This window comes from Camellia sinensis, chromosome 5, assembly GCF_055761805.1.
Source record: "Camellia sinensis isolate YWXY chromosome 5, ASM5576180v1, whole genome shotgun sequence".
NCBI lineage: Eukaryota > Viridiplantae > Streptophyta > Magnoliopsida > Ericales > Theaceae > Camellia > Camellia sinensis.
In genome coordinates, this window is record NC_138965.1 from 141,303,336 (window position 1) to 141,317,308 (window position 13,973).

The window sequence follows — 13,973 nt, forward strand, 5'->3', positions numbered from 1 at the left end:
AATTAAGAGAGAAAAAGCATACAAGTGGTTACCAGCCTTGATCATAGTGATGAGCAGTTGGTGCATCATCTATTTCTATTCTAATTGGTTGACTTTTTTATCAAATTTAAATATGAAATTTACTGTAAATCTTGTTTAGATTATTTGAATAATTTATTTTATAGTAATATGTATATTTTATTTGTGAAAAAAAAAAATGAAGTTGATATGATAATCAAAAGATTTTTATTTTATCGTGTTTATCTTTAAAAGGCAGATAGTCTATTTTTAAAAATATACTTATCATTTTTTTTATTAGCAAACATAATAATGTTATAATTATTAAATCGAATTAATTTTTATTATTGATAATATATATTGAGAGCCCTGCAAAATAAATAATTCAGATTATTTAAACGAGAGTTGTGAGGAGTCAATTTTTCTCATGTTCATATTTAAATCTAAGGGAAGCTCAATCATTTGTTATTTTCCATTAAAATTTTTGAATGATGGTGTGATTTGGTGAATAAATTTTTTTTTAATAGTTTATACTGTTTGATGAAACGTGTATAGAATATCATACTTTAATAGTTTATACGATTTGATGAAACAGTTATAGATATCGTACTTATCAATATAAAGAACATTATGGAAGAAAAAAAAAAGTGTACCAGTTCACACTCAGACCGGTTTGTTTTCAAAGGTAGAATGGAACGAATTTATAGTGAGTGAATTAATAGTGAGGGAATTGATAGTGAGGAGATTAAGTAAAATTATATTTGTTTTGATGATAGTTGTTAGTGTAAGAATTGTTAAATTATTTTTATATAAAATAATAAAAAAATATAAAAAATTAAACATTAATGCGTTAAAAAAATTCCCAATATGTAAAAAATAAATTTTTTTTTTAATCCCCTCACTATTTTTCTAATACCACCTCCACCTCCACCTCCACCTCCACCTCCTCTATCCCAATCCTCCTTCCAACCTCCATCTTAATCCCCACCTCCATCCTAATTCCTTCTCCAACTCTACAAACCAACACAACACTAAATAACCCCACATCCATCCTAATCCCCTCCCATCCATTACATCCCAAAATAAACGGGGCCAAGAGGGATATACAATGAGTATTGTTATTAGCATTTCATCAATTATTTTAGACCCCTTAATTTTTTTATTTTTTTATTATAATAATAGCTTCAAATGAAATTATTAAAAAAGATATCAATAAATTTAGGATACCGTATCTCACAATTAAGCCTACACATCCACTACATCATCATGAGTTAGGGTTTATGAGAGTATCCACTTTCATCACCACCGATCCATCTTCTCCAAATTTCACATTCAAAACCTATCCACCTGCAAAATCTTGAAAACCCTTTAGCAATAATTGTGGCAACCATTTGATTACCTACACTTCTCCGACATTGACAATGAGGGAAACCTTTTCTGGTAACTACAAGTCTATGAGACGAGAGAAGTACAACAATAAAAACTTAGAAGAGATTCATAACTTTAATGGTGTTCTTAGCTCAGAAAAGATCAACTTTGTAATGGTAAGTTTCTTGAAAAAAATGGCAAAAATAATAAAAATTGTTCTTCACTTTTTCAGTACTGAACTCCTGAACATATGACTGAAATTTAGAAATACAGGCCTCAACATTATTCATTATTTGTTTGGGAACAGATAACCAAACATTTCTTATTTGTTCGAGAATAGATAACCGAAATTCATGGAGATCACCAAATTCACAAAAGGAAAATTTTGAATTAACAATAAAAAATTATACATTTAGTTTCTCAGATCATGAACAAGTATGTGGAAATAAAATAATAATCACCTTTGTGGGTTTTGTTAGAATTTTTAGAAGAGAGACTTTTTGGGGTATAGGGGTGTGCATTCAATTGAATGGGTGTAATATTTTCACCAGGATAATTTTGGTATTATCTAGAGGGAGAAAAGAAATTTTAAGGATTTTAGAATTTATAAGTGGGAGTCCAAAGAAATTAAGGGTTCAAAATAATAAATGAGATACTACTAACAGTATTCTATTGACTAGATGATATTAAGAAGAAAAAAAATGGATTTGTTTTTGTAATCTCTCTCCGAGTATCACGATTTATCTCTCTTTTTTCCTCACACACAATAGATGTGGAACGGGATTAAAACGGTGTAAAGGGTATAGAAGTGGGGTCAGCAGTGGCGAGAGAGGGTGGGTATAGGCTAGAAGAGGTTGTTGAAGCAAAAGAGAGATTGAGGATAGTAAGTGAAGGTGATATAGGGTTGTTTGGGATTAGAGATGTAATTTGGGCCCATGGCTCGCGGGCGGCCCGAAGCTGGCCTACGGCCCGAGGTGGGCCCCGCCTGTTAAGGCCACAGCTCGAGGCCTTGGGCCAGGGCCTGAGCCATCGTTTTGAAGCCCGATCCGTGGCTCGACCCATCGGCCTCGCTCAAGGCCCAGCCAAAAGCCCAGCTTGAGACCCGGCCCAGTGCTATTTTTAATAGAAAATAATAAAATTTTGATGGAAAAAATAAAAAATAAAAAAAAAATTGTTTAGGCCCGCCCAAGCCCGGTCAAAGCTCGAGGCCCAGGCCACTAACCTATCCAAAGCCCGGATACCCCTAGACCTGGGCTTAGGCCTAGTTTTCTGGCCCATGGGCCGGCTCGATTTTTGGCGGGAGTGCGCAAAGCCTGATATGGGCCCACGCTCGAGCCCTGATGGGCCGGGGCAGGCCAAAATTACACCCCTATTTGGGATGAACTTTTTGGGACTAAATTAGCTAATAAAGACAATATATTATTTTAGTAAATAAGACAAAATATTACATCTAAAGTATAATTATTTTATTTTTTCTCTCACAACCATCAAATCAACTATAAATAAGCCATCATCATCCCAAACACAACTTTTTTAATCAGGTTGAAATAGTTAAAAAGTTTAAAAAATTAGGTTAAATTAACTCATTCCAAACGAGGACATAGTGGGTAAGTAGGGTGAAGCTAAGGTTAAGGTTTAAAAAGATTGAAAGTTAATTTTGACATTAACACTAGTTTCTTTGGGTGAAAAATATTTTTCATATTTTTTGGTATTTGGTAGGATGAAAAATGAAAATTAACAAAAAATATTTTTTATGATCAGCATAAAATAAGTCAATATGGGTAGAAAATATTTTTTATTTTTATAAGGCATAAATTATTTTTTAGATTAAAATCTTATCCATGTCACTACATTACAACTGTCACTCTCAGCTCAACCACCACTTCTACCTTCGTTTCACTACCACAGTCATGCCTTCACTTCTAGTTTCATTTCACTACCACCGCCACTCTACTAAACATAAAAAAATATTTTTAAATCAAATAAATCGAACGTAGGTAAAGTGTCTAAATGGATTTCATAGTACATAGAAATTGGTTAGTGAGTTGAAAAAAAGTGTCCAAGGAAATTAGGCTGGCAACATCACCTACCAACAAAATCCAATATTGACCCAAAAAAAAAAAAAATACCCAAGAAAAAAAAAGACCTAGGCAACACAAACTCGACCGCCACTAAGTCCTCTATTTCTAACACTTTTATTATCTAATAAGTAATAATTATTAAAATTTCTTAAATAGCGCCGTTAAGTGACGCCGTGTAAAACGGAAATCAACTATATATACACACACACGAACAACTACGCGACATGTACGCTTTCGAGACTCACTCTCCACAAAAAAAAAAAAAAAAACAACAACAAAAACAAACAAACAAACAAACAAAATTATTAAAAAAGCTCAAATCTATTACTACAACATTCGTCTGTTTGTTTCCTTTGAGAGAGAGAGAGAGAGAGAAAGAGAGAGACAGAAGAGAGAGGTGGTGGTGGTGGTGGTGGAGGTGGACTGGTGGTTCATAACGCTTAATTTCAAAGAAGGAAGTCCAAATCTCGTCAGATCGGAGCTGCGAACTGTAAGAGATCATCTCTCTGCTCCTTTTTATTCTTTTTTTTTTTTTGTTGGGTCTCTGTCCCTTTTCTGTTTTTGTTGCCGATCTGATTCTTGAAAGCAACTTGCTTCGATCTGTGTTTGTTTCACAAATTCATTTGCAGCTCTCCACTTTGCTTTCTGGGTTTTTATTTTTTTATTTTTTTGTTTTTATTTGTGATTTTTTTTTTTGGTTTCTTGTTAATGAATGTGGGCTTTTTGAAATGAAGGTTGCTTTCCCATCTCTCTCTCTCACTTTCTTCATTTATCTATTGATACTTTTTGGATATTCTTTTGGGGGTTACGTGAATGATGAGGGGTTTTAAGCACTATTTTGAACTATTTGATGAATTGGGCCTTTCCCCTTTCTTTGTTTTTTTGCTGATCTGATTATATATAGGGGTAAACCTTGAAAAGCAATTTGCTTGGATCTGTGTAGTTTCATAAATTCATCTTCTTTCTGTGTTGTTTCTGTTTTTGTGTTGGTGGGTATTATTTTCTGGTTATGAATGTGGGACTTGAAATGGAGGTTGCTGTCCCATCTCTCTCACTTTCATATGGTATGTGTAATATTCATGTGTCTATAATTTTTTTTTTTATAGGTTGAGCTTTAAAATGAGGGGTTTAAAGGGTCTGTTCTGTTTCCATGTTTTTGTCTTTGGAGTCTTTGAATGGGATCTTTTCTTTCTCATTTTCATTTCTCCTATATATAATGTCTCTAGCATTTGGTGTCTTCTAGATTTTGTTTTAGTGTCAACATATTGGTGAATGTATTGGTTTGTGTCAATCCCCCACCTCCTTCAATAGATCCTTGTACAAATAAGCATTTTTGTTTTGTTTTGTTTTGTTTTGTTTTCCCCCTAGTCTCTTCCACATTTGTGGGAATCATCCTTGAAAGTTGATTACTGCAGGTTTGGTATCGATGTCATTATTTAGTTTTTATTCTCAAAAAGGAATTCTCTCCCTTTTATCTTTCGCAATTGTGTGAATCATCCTTGAAAGTTGGTTACTGCCGGTTTGATATCATTTTCATTTTTTAGTTCTTCTTTTCAGAAAGGAATTTTCTCCATTTTCTCTTTCACATTTGTGGGAATCATCATTGAAAGTTGGTTACTACTGGTTTGGTCTCGTTTTCATTTTTTAGTTTTTATCCTCAAATAGGAATTCTCCCTTTGCACTTTCACTTTTGTTTTAAAATACACGAAAAATGAAACATTGAAAATGATACCGAACCAGCCCAAATATCTATTTAATTTTCCCCAATTTGTACATATTTCCTAGTTAGCCAAGGAGGGTTAGTCAATCCACTGTTGTCTTGGCTAGCTGGTAAATTATTATCACTGTTGAATGAACAAAGTGGTTTTCAATTCTATGTTTTCTAATTTTTTTTTTCCCCCTTTCTCCGTTGTATATATATATTTTATTTATTTTCAAAGGAGGGTAGTTTGATGTAGAGGAATGCAAGTCTATGATAGAAATTCATGAAGAAAACCTTTTCTTTTACCATGAACCAAGCAGTGGCCCTTTGATAAATTGTTGTTGAAATGAAAAAATAGGCTATTACAGTGCTGCTGGAAACCTTCACTAAACTACAATAGAAGGAAATAGTTCCTTTGTTTTAATAGTTTTTATGTTTCTTGGTGTCTAAATTTGCTTTGTTACTTTGTTTCTGACATTTTTACCATATTTTTGTGCAGGGCCATGGGGAGGGATGTTACTGGTATCCGCATTGACAAGAAACCTAATCTTGTCAAAGTGAATTCAAATGGTGTTTCTCATGATCCAGTTCATGTTTCTCCCAAACCTTCGGAAGTAAGTGACGAAGGAAAGGACTACGAGGCAGAGGATCATACTGCACATGACTCGCTTGTGGAAGAAAGTCATGAGAAGCAAGATGTATTAGGTGTTAAAAGTACTAATCGTGATGCTGGTTTGCCTGAGGGGAAAACCTTGAAACCTGAGGCTCAGAAGTCAAGTGACAAGAAGTTGAACTCACCTGTCAAGGGTCATGTGGAGACAAAGGATACTGTTTCACAGCCCTCTACTCCTGCTGCAACTGAGAAACCAGTTTCAACTGAAACTGATCATGTTGGGCCTGAAACCATTGATGCGGGTAGGAATTGTTCACCTAATACTAATGATTTCCACTCCCCTGGCTCTTCAAGGAAATCACAGGCAAGTCAATTAATATTGCTATGCAAGGATGCCATCATCTCTTTTCTCCTTTTCAAACTCTAGAATTGTGCTTTTACATCTGTAACAATATTTTATTGCATGATTAACTATTAAAATATAATTGCTATTATATTTTTTAATTTCTTAAATTCTATTGATGTGATCTATACAACCCGTTGGGGTGTCTAACTATTAAATTATAATTGCTATTATGTTATATAGTGTCTTAAATTCTAGTAGTGTCATCTATATAGCACTACCCTATCGTACTATGTTTTAGAACATGTGGTGCATCTTGTTTTCGTTTCCATTCCTTGTATAGAAACAATCCGCGTTACAGTAACATAGTTTCTGAGCCAGTAGTCCTCATATAAACCCAATCGTCAACTTGATAAAGCCAATCATTTAGGGTTGCTTTAAGGTCAATGAAACTCAATTTATTGGCATACTTTAGTTTGGTTCCATACCAGACTTGACTGACAAGATTATATAAGAGTGGCATTTATATGCTCTTATGTTAATACTCATTTCCAGTTCTAATGATGGGGATTGAAAGGCATTCGATAAAGAGATAATTGAAGATTTTGTAATTTTTATATGAATATTGATTATTGAGATTGAGATTTTTGATTAGGGATTGTGATTCCCTATTTGTTCTCTTCTCCTCATCATCTAGTTTATAATTCTCAGCTTGAAGTTAACACAAAACAGTTGAATGCGAGATTGGATTTGATTGGTAATTTGACAAATAAGATGAGGATTAAGACTTCTAAATTATTAATCAATAAATGTGTTTACAAAGGGAAAAAAATGTGGTAGCTGTTATGCTTGAGCCCTTCACAGGTATCATCATGGTTTTCATCTCTGCCTCACTTAAATCGTTACATTCATGTTTAGATTTTCTTGAGAACTCTTTATGGAGGTTTGATTTGAATTCCTCATAAACAAATTGAGCAATTTGTATGTCAAAGTGAATACAATTGTACGATATAATTGTAGATTTGGAAAGCGTGCTTATCTTGATTATTTTGTATTTGTACCAGCCAAACTATTCTCAGGCATATAGGAAGAAGCATTTTGATGAGGAAGATAATTGGTCCTTGGCTTCTTCGTATCCTTTGCCGTGGTCTTGATTTGAGCATTTTTATTTTTGTTTGTTGTTTGATCAATGTTTGTCGGTACCATTTTAAATTTAAGTGTCCTTAGCTTTGCATAGTGCTGCAGCATCTGTCCGGACTGTCAAATTTAAGACCACTGTCCCAGTAGCTCCCGTCTTTAAATGCGTTCAACGTGCAGAGAAACGCAAAGAGGTATTTATGAATCAAATATTGAGTGGATGAGTATAAATGTTTTCTCAATCGATATCTTTTAATTTCCTCTTGCGATTTTCTTCTCTTAATTAATTTTCGTTTTGTAGTTTTACTCTAAGCTAGGGGAAAAACATCAAGCTTTGGAGGCAGAGAAGTTGGAATATGAAGCTAGAACCAAGGTACTTCCATTTGTGTGCATGTATTGTTATACTGTTTCCTTTGTGTTTTGCTGTTTCACATCATAATTGCTATTGTGAACGTCGTGTTACCCTCCTTTTATTTATCCTGTTGTCTATTCTTAATTTCCAGGAGGACGAAGAGGCAGCTATAAAGCAGCTTAGAAAGACCATGACATATAAAGCAAATCCGGTCCCTAGCTTTTACCAGGAAGGACCTCCACCTAAGAAAGAACTAAAAAAGGTACTCAGTTTGAACTTCTCATCGATAGTCCTGTGAAGTTGAGAGTCTAAGATGTTATTTCATCTGGAAAAAGGTCGGAACTGGAAGAAAATTGGAAATTCATGGAACCTAAAAGATATCATTAGGGCTGCAACTGAACTGAAAATTGAGCTGGTTATCTTTTTTGAGGATTGGAATATATATATATATATATATCCTAATCCTAGGGGTATTGGGTTTTAGGGGGAGCTGATAAGCGGCATAGACGGGTGGGAACAGATGGAACTGAAGAAGCTTTTATACACCCTTATCTTGCCTCTGGCAAGGTTTGAACCCCCAACCTCTCATATGAGAGGGTCGTGGTAACGCCAGTGGGATAGAATCCCTTGGCAAGCTGATCAACCCTTTTTTCACTAAAACTCTCTGAGTTTGTGTTGCAGCTGAGCTTAACACACCTTCCACTTGCATGGTTGTGAAAAGATTAAACAAAACCAATTAATGGGTGTTTCAGAATGAGGAACCCTTTTGCTTTTCTTTCTTCTTACTTTTTTTTTTTTTTAAGTACTAATTTTGTAAACCATTGGTGTGTGCTCATATAAGACTACACTTCCAAATTGGAAACTTTTCTACACTAGCTTCTTTTGTTCAAGAACAATGTAATTTTACTTGAATTGGATGGCAGCTTCCATTGACTCGTGCCAAATCACCAAAGTTGAATCGGAGAAAGAGTTGTGGTGACGTAGCTGGCTCGTCCTCGGAGGAAAAGGGAGTTTGTAACAGGGCAATTCGCCACAGCTTTGGCAGCCGCAAAGACGGCAGTGCTTCTGCCAGCCCTCTCAAAAATAAGGATCAGATCAGTGGAAGGAATGGTAACAACAGCACTTGCAAAATTAAGGACCATTCAAAAACAGCGAAGGAGACAGGCAAAACCATCACCACCACCCCTCATAAAATGGCCGAGCAGAGAAGTGCAGACATTGCTGTCAATAGCTAGTTGTTTTTTTCTTTAATAGGAGAAAAAAGTTTTAGAATTTTCTTGGTCATTTGAGTGTTTGTTAAAGGAAACAGCTCATTATCTGTTCTTGCTTGCAATGATTTGTATATTTTTATGTATCTTTCATTGTTACATGTAAATTATCTATAAGAAGAGAGATGAGATTCATATATTGTGGACTTAAAATTTTCTCCTATCATTGAATATGTGGATGACTATAACTTTTAAAGGAGGTGGTTTTAATATCTTGATTAAATTGGGGAGCTAGGTTGTTGTATTTATTGGAGAATTTTTATTTCTAGGATTATTGTGGCTATTTTAGGTGAAGACACTCAGGTTGAAGCCTTGCATGCCTATGGAGCGGTTGCCACACCGACTTGTGCAATTGGGTTTAGGGTGTGGCCTAAAGTTCATAACACAACACGAAATAATTATATATCATATATCAAGATAAATATATAATTAAAGATAAATAATTATTATATATTATATATATAAACATTTATTTCAAAGACAAATTTAAACACCTAAGCACAAGTCAAAAATGTCTTCAAAGTTAGGTGTAATAAACCTTCTGACTTTGGTAAAAACATACCCCACAATCATTTAATTGCTGAAATTAAAAAATAAGTAACTTAGCATGTTACTAATCCATCACATACTTCAAAGAAATTTGCAAGAACAGACTAACCTCATGAACATCGCAAGATACTAACATGGTATTGATCAAAATAAAGAAACCATCTCATATTCCACAACATACAAAAGAGGCATTGAACATGGTTTTAGATTGTGTAAAGTAATTTGCTATCAAATCTAAGAATAAAAAGTACCTTACTAAGTACATCAAATTAATTTCTAAGATTTTTATAAGCTGGGCAAGGCAATAATCTTCAGCACAAGTTTGCATACTAATGCTACGGGGTGTCTTCAAGCTGCATCATAATATCCATCAATGGTTTGTTTCATCCCATCCAACTGTGCAGTGACAAATTCCAGTTTCTTGCAACATATCTCGTTAGATATTCTTGAACTGTAATCACACTTCTCGAATGGACGATACTCGCATGCACTTTTGATTTCATCCCTCAGTGTCATTTGGATGTCCTATTCCATAGCAAAACATGAACTTTGATTAGTTTAGTTAAAAACATACTAGTACCATAGTAGCCAAAAATTTTGAGTAATAAGAGAATTGTAGTTTAGAATGGACTAGACACCAATTGCTCAGCTATCCCACACACCAATTGACTACACAACTATATCCCAGTTCAACAAAAAAAAATGATAATAAATAGAGAGAGAGAGAGAGAGAGAGAGAGAGGGGGGGGGGGGGGGGGGGGAGGGTCGTACACTACGAATTACACCCATAACTTCAACTACCTCCTAAATTTTTCATTAAGCAACTAAACCCCAGTTTAGACTTGAATAGTTCCCGAATTATTTCTCACTATCCCATAGCATGAATACTATATTCCGGATAATTTGAAATGAGAACATACTGATAGGGTCCATTCGGTTGTCCAAAAATATGCATTGGGCCATTTAGAATTACCCCATTTACAAATTAGATAAATAGATGTGTTTGGTTCCAAAAATGAAACAACTCAAAAGTCTACACATTTTAATTTCCTCATGAAATTTCACGTGGATCACTTATTTTAAAACATTGAACACCTGATCCATGTTGGGAGATTTAAAATGTCTTCAGCTCAACCTACACAAACTCTCTGAACTTTAGATTTTGAACTAGTTAATCCTAAATGAAATTATCCAATTCATGCAAACAAATAGGCCCTTATAATGATGCAGCATGTGCCAAATTTTCACCCAAAAAAATGTCTATGGGGTGTTTGCGGAAGTTCCCTTATGGCCTCTCCAATGACTTCCAAATTGCAAGTTAGGCAAATGTCAAAGGATTATATAGAGCTTTTTATTCATAGAATGCGATTCTTATGCATGATTTCACAATAAACTCTTCTACATAAATATATTTGTTGGGTGCATGACTAAAAAGATATGTCAGACACATACTACGTTACATAGACTCGGGTGTGGGTGCATATCTAGGGGTTGAAATTAAGGATACATGGATACGGATCCAAATTTGGATATGGGTACGGACGGGGATACGTTAAATAGTTATTTTCAAATATATTTATTATATGAAGATGAGTTAAATAGTTGTTTTAAAAATATATTTATTATTTTTATCTTATGTATTATTTTTATTGATAATATTTTTAATTTGTTTATATAATTTTTTTTTATTTTTATTGATATATATATATTATAAATAAAAAAACTATAACAAATAAAGAAGAACAAATTATGTTAAAATAAATAATAAATAAAAAAATAGATGATTTGTTTTATAGATTTTATTAGATTTTTTTTATCATATATGATTTAATTGAATTTCTTGAGAGAGAGAGAGAGAGAGAGAGAGAAGAGATTGATATTCACCGACATAGAGAAGAGAAGAGAGAACAGGAAAGAGAAAAGAGGTCGACAGAGAGAAGAGAGAAAACAGAGATTGAGAGAGAGAGAGAGAGAGAGAGAGAGAGAGACGAAGACGAAGATCGTCTACGGTGGTGCTCATCAAAGATGAAGTTGAAGGGGCCATGCTTGTCGAAGTCGAAAGGGAAGTCAAAGCTAGCGACAAGGGATTGAAGGGGCCATGCCCATTGAAGTCAGCGACAGGTTCTCTCCTTTCTCTCTCTTTCGTTTCTTTTGCATTTAGGACAAAATAGAGCCATATCAATTTGTAAAGAGTCGTATCCCGGCCGTATCTTGCACCTGTACCCGTGTTGTGTCGTGTTGACACGAGTACCTCCCAAATTTCAAAGAATCCATGTAATGTAGGACACATATGATATAACATGCCCTAAAATACTAAGTGTCCAATGTAGGTACTTCACAAATTTAGAAGAGTCCATCTAACAAATAGTTTGACACTACATGCATGTGTGGTGTTTCTAGGGGATAGCGATACCGTCACACTAACATAAGTATAAAATCAATATCCAAGTTTTCAATCAATTTCACAGATACTTCTTCACACAACATTAAACTATTGTTATTATCAATTCCCCAAAAATAGACAAATAAATTAGAAAACAAAAAATTCTAGTAACTCTATTTTAAAGCCAAGTGATTTGCAAGTTAGGCCTCTCCAATGTGCCTTAAATTGTTTGCAATAGACAGGTTATCTACTTCCATATACATTGTTATCGTGGGATTCTGAGGAACCCCGTGAACTACCACTAAACAACCAGTCAACTCCAAGAACTAGCCCAATTTGCCACAAAGTTCTAATCTTTAAATTGTCTATGCGCATATATATATATATATATATATACATATATCTCAAGAAACAAATTATTATCTTTCTCAGGAAACCAAAATGAAACAATAGTGTAATATTGCAATTCCAATATTTTCCACTGCAATGCACCACACCACACCAAGAAAGAACAAAACATAGCAAACACATAGGAGAATTCAGAAACGATCGTTTATATTTGCCACTTTTGTCAAAAAGAAAAGATTTGAGAACAAAGAAAAATCTAAAATTTATTAGAGAATCAAGAAACTAGAAAGTATGAGAACATCAAACAAGCATGATTAAGTCACTTATGATCCACCTATATTTCCAAAACATTTCAGAATTTTTTTTGAAACAGTTCCAAAATGTATCTGTTTCCAAGTTAACCGAAACAACTAAACCAAACAAAATTTCAATCAGAGAGAGAGAGAGAGAGAGAGAGAGAGAGAGAGAGAGAGGAACCTTGATTAATTGCATGAACTCACTGCATTGGCTGCTAACCAATTCCTTTCTGGGACCGCTAGGGCTAGAGAGTTCGTCCATTACTCCTCCGGCGAGCTCCAAAACCCTAACTATTCTCTGTTACAACCCCCAAACAAATATATAGATTAGATTTGAAATTAAATGGAATTTGATATTGTAAGGACTAGTTTTTATTGAAGAAAACAAGAAAGATTGATTGATTACCTGCTCTACAGTTTGGAGTCGTTGCAGCGAAGTGTTTTGGCTCTGTGAATCCATGGATTTTGATCAGAGCTCAAGGGGGACACGAACGAACAATCGATTGGCTGCAATTATACTAGTTTAAATTGTGTGTTTTGACATCATACAACAAACATTACAGGGTTAAAAAGTGAAATCAAAATTGTTAGTTATAAAAAATTGGCTGATTTGTGAAAAAAACTGAGATTGTTATTGTGAGTCATTAATTCTCATTCGCATGATAAAAGCACACCTTGAAACACCTAAAAAAACTGGGGAATTTCTTGTTTATACTACAAATCAAATATGAAATCCAATTTATATATGTCTTTAATGGAGAACCACTATGCAATTCAAAGAGAGAAAATGCAGCTAAAAAACAAATGTACAAATCAAAAACCCTCTAATTTTTCAATTCAAAAATTTAACTTGCCAATCTGTTTTGGTTCGTTCAATTTCAAGTTTGGAGGAAGAACCTGATTCACTCTATGTCGTGAGTGAGCTCCGCCAGACGACGGTGGTGGTGGACGGTGGTGCTGCTTCTCTCCCCCCCTCTCTCTCCAGCTTCTTTTTCTTTTTTCATTCCTCTCCACAGTTTTTATATGACAAATTATAAAATTAAAAAAAAAAAAAATCCAAGCTTAATAAAATAAATTTTTAATTTTTAACTTTACCAATTTTAATCTTAATATTTTAATTTATTCACAATTTTAATCATTTCTGTAATTATGTTACGTAAAATTGACGAAGAATGAATATTTTAGTTATCAAATTTAATAAAAATGATATTTTAAGCATTTTTCATACACTTATATTGGGGTTAATAACTAAAATATTATTTTTTATGAATTTTACTCAACGAAAATAAGATAAATTGATGAAGAATAAGTATTTTAGTCATCAAACTTAATAAAAATGATATTTTAGGTATTTTTCATATACTTATTATATTGGTTTTAATGACTAAAATAATATTTTTTTTTTATCAATTTTATTCAACGAAAATAAGTTAATGGTTTGAATTAAAAATAAATCAAAATATTAGTATTTAAATTGATAAAATTAAAAATTCATATAATTTTTTATTAATATAAAATTAAATATTATTATTAGCA

The 13,973-nt window shown here is 33.7% G+C and overlaps 2 protein-coding genes across 3 annotated transcripts; one reads left to right on the top strand and one right to left on the bottom strand.

Moving 5' to 3' along the window:
- Positions 1–3,667: 3,667 nt before the first annotated feature.
- On the top strand, positions 3,668–9,057 carry LOC114289978 (protein WVD2-like 2). Its single transcript, XM_028233824.2, has 7 exons — positions 3,668–3,936; positions 5,648–6,125; positions 7,169–7,236; positions 7,342–7,435; positions 7,543–7,614; positions 7,745–7,855; positions 8,517–9,057. The coding sequence occupies exons 2-7, from the start codon at positions 5,652–5,654 to the stop codon at positions 8,826–8,828; spliced, it is 1,131 nt and encodes a 376-aa protein (XP_028089625.2). The 5' UTR covers positions 3,668–3,936; positions 5,648–5,651; the 3' UTR covers positions 8,829–9,057.
- A 493-nt stretch (positions 9,058–9,550) lies between these two features.
- Positions 9,551–13,472, bottom strand: LOC114289979 (mediator of RNA polymerase II transcription subunit 11). 2 transcript variants are annotated; one of them, XM_028233825.2, is made up of 4 exons: positions 13,335–13,472; positions 12,844–12,944; positions 12,619–12,735; positions 9,551–9,935 (listed from the first exon to the last, which is right to left on the bottom strand). In XM_028233825.2, the coding sequence occupies exons 2-4, from the start codon at positions 12,895–12,897 to the stop codon at positions 9,759–9,761; spliced, it is 348 nt and encodes a 115-aa protein (XP_028089626.2). In that variant the 5' UTR covers positions 12,898–12,944; positions 13,335–13,472; the 3' UTR covers positions 9,551–9,758. The 2 variants fall into 2 exon arrangements, with proteins under 2 accessions (XP_028089626.2, XP_028089627.2); XM_028233826.2 differs by having other exon boundaries at positions 12,844–12,955.
- Between the last annotated feature and the right edge of the window lie 501 nt (positions 13,473–13,973).